The 2,615-nt window shown below is 46.4% G+C and overlaps 1 protein-coding gene across 1 annotated transcript in view; it reads right to left on the bottom strand.

Annotated features, from left to right (window-relative positions):
- Window positions 1–2,542: 2,542 nt before the first annotated feature.
- The window catches only part of LOC111951300 (branched-chain-amino-acid aminotransferase, cytosolic), a 12,126-nt gene continuing 12,053 nt past the window's right edge, over window positions 2,543–2,615 (bottom strand). The window contains exon 11 of the mRNA XM_070434712.1: window positions 2,543–2,554. Within this exon, the coding sequence (XP_070290813.1) occupies window positions 2,543–2,554 (12 nt within the window). The remainder of the gene's footprint in view (window positions 2,555–2,615) is intronic.

The raw sequence follows: 2,615 nt of genomic DNA, 5'->3' as shown, positions 1-2,615 counted from the left end.
TGTGTGTGTGTGTGTGTGTGTGTGTGTGTGTGCATGTATGTCTGCGTATATGCATATACAGTTTGTGTGTGCTTGTCCCAGATACCCACACCACTGTGTCTTGGTTACACGAGGACAGACCAGTCACTCTGGGTCCGGCCGTACTGTGACCAAGGAGAGAAAAGGTAATCAGAAGGTCAAAGGTTAAACTGGGGTCAAACAGGCATAAAAACACAGGCCAACAATTACAGTAGCAGTCACAAACTGTTTTAACTCCTTGCCTCCAACACAGTGAATGGTGCAGCCGAAAACACAAAACAAAAAGAGCAAATATCCCGAGCAAATCTTGCGAACTCAGCCACACACAGAACAACGACCAAATCAAAACAGAATGTTCCTGAACTGCGACAACCGCGGAGACAAATCCAATTATTTACGTCTCATGTTGCAAATTAGTTCTAATGGACGGAGTCATGAAAATAAATAAGCACCCGCGATGAGAAACAAAAGAAATGCAATTTCTAATTAACATGAAAGAGAAACGGAGGGCCGTGTTAGTAAACCCGTCTTTCATCCCTCTTCTCATCCCTCGCTCCCCTCGTCTTAGACAACGTGTTTGTTTGTGCCCAATGTCTTCTTCTTGGGGAGGCGGACGCCATTCTGTTTCTCATCCAAATTAAATGTCAACAGATCTAACATCAGGCTGGAGTTTTTTTTCTTAATTTTGTCGATGTTATTGTTCATTAGGCTCCTCCGTCTCTCCCTCTCCTCTCCACTCCCCTCCCCTCCCCTCCCCGCCTCTCTCTCTCTCTCTCTTATTCAAGCAGCTTCATTTGCGGTGTCTTGGCTTTGATCACAAAGGCTGAGACAATAATTAAGTTTGTGTAATTACAGCAGGCATCTTAATGAGAGCTTTCAGGACTGTGTGACTGCTCTATCTCCCATCCCTGCCCAGCCATTACTACATGAACCTCCTCCTACCTCCTCTGTCTGGGTGTGTGTCGGCGCCACAATGAGATACAGGGGGGGGAGAAGCTATCGCTAGGGCCACACATGCACTCAGATAAGGTTTACACACACAGGCAGGCAGGCAGGCATGCACGCACGCCCACACACACACAGATACACACACAGGTACAAACGCACAGATACACACACACAGTACTAGTGATTGGGCAGAAGAGACACACGCAAGCTCTTACACAAAGCTGTGCCGATGAGGAGATTTAGAGGGAAAACGACAATCACCTGACCGAGCCCTGACAGGGTGAAATGATATGAGGCAGAGAGGAACACAAACTCACAGACGTAACAGAGAGACGGCCAGACAGAGAGAGAGAGAGATAATGAGAAAGATCTAGACTGAATGAATGACCCACTCAGTTTAACACCAGATATTCTGGTGAGCAGGCAGGGTGAGTGGGATGGTATCCATTTACAGCTCTTAACCAAGGCGATGGAGGGTAGAACATACAGATATGTGGCAAGCTACAGGGCAGAATACACACTACACTTTACTAATACAAAACGGCCCCGATACACTAACACAGAGGAGACAGAATCCAGATGAATCTAGTATGTATCTCTATGGAATAGACTGTGTGCTGAGGATGACATCAGTCTAGGTCAGACAGTTGGCAGGCCCTGACGTCCATCCAGCTGTTATCATTACTGGGTGAGAGGCCACATCTGCTGTGCGTGCCTGCATACATACGTACGTGTTTGGTTGATTGCGTGACGGAGGACACTGTGCTTGCCTAACAGTATAGCTTCCTTCACTGTCCCTGTCCACTTTCTGGGCTCAAATGAGGGATCCGCTGCTTCGCAAACACACGTGACCGCCGGCCTGACAACGTCTTAGCCAGCTGTGCCTCCGAAAAGGTTCCAATTTGATAGCACGAGAGGAGGTTAAAGTACAATCTACCTCTGTTACACGTGTCTCACTGACCACACACTGGTTGAATTAAAGGACGTTGAACCAGTGTGGAATAGACATTGAATTGATGTCTGTGACCAGTGGGGTGTATCTTACCTGTATATCTGTGAGCTCCTTCATCAGTCTAGAGGCCAGCTGGGGGAAATCCTCCTGGCAGGGGATATGTAGGTTCTAGAGAGAGAGAGAGACACACACACACACACACACACACACACACACACACACAATTTAAAAAGACTATGTTTTGGAGTAGCTGTTCAGCGGTTTATGACAAAGTGTTAAACATGTGAAATTGCTTGATTGGAATCATTCATTCCTCCATTCAGTCATCCATCCATTCAGTCATCCATCCATCCATTCAGTCATCCATCCATTCAGTCATCCATTCAGTCATCCATCCATTCAGTCATCCATCCATTCAGTCATCCATCCATTCAGTCATCAATTCAGTCATCCATCCATCCATCCATTCAGTCATCCATCCATCCATCCATTCAGTAATCCATCTATCCATTCAGTCATCCATCCATCCATCCATTCAGTCATCCATACCATCCATCATTCAGTCATCCATTCAGTCATCCATCCATTCAGTCCATCCATTCAGTCATCCATCCATCCATTCAGTCATCCATCCATCTCATATCAGTCACATCCATTCAGCTCATCCATTCAGTTCATCCATCCATCCATTCAGTCA

Source organism: Salvelinus sp. IW2-2015, linkage group LG24 (assembly GCF_002910315.2).
Source record: "Salvelinus sp. IW2-2015 linkage group LG24, ASM291031v2, whole genome shotgun sequence".
Lineage (NCBI taxonomy): Eukaryota > Metazoa > Chordata > Actinopteri > Salmoniformes > Salmonidae > Salvelinus > Salvelinus sp. IW2-2015.
The sequence above is the reverse complement of the archived record's forward strand: the minus strand, read 5'-3'. Positions and strand labels throughout refer to the sequence as shown.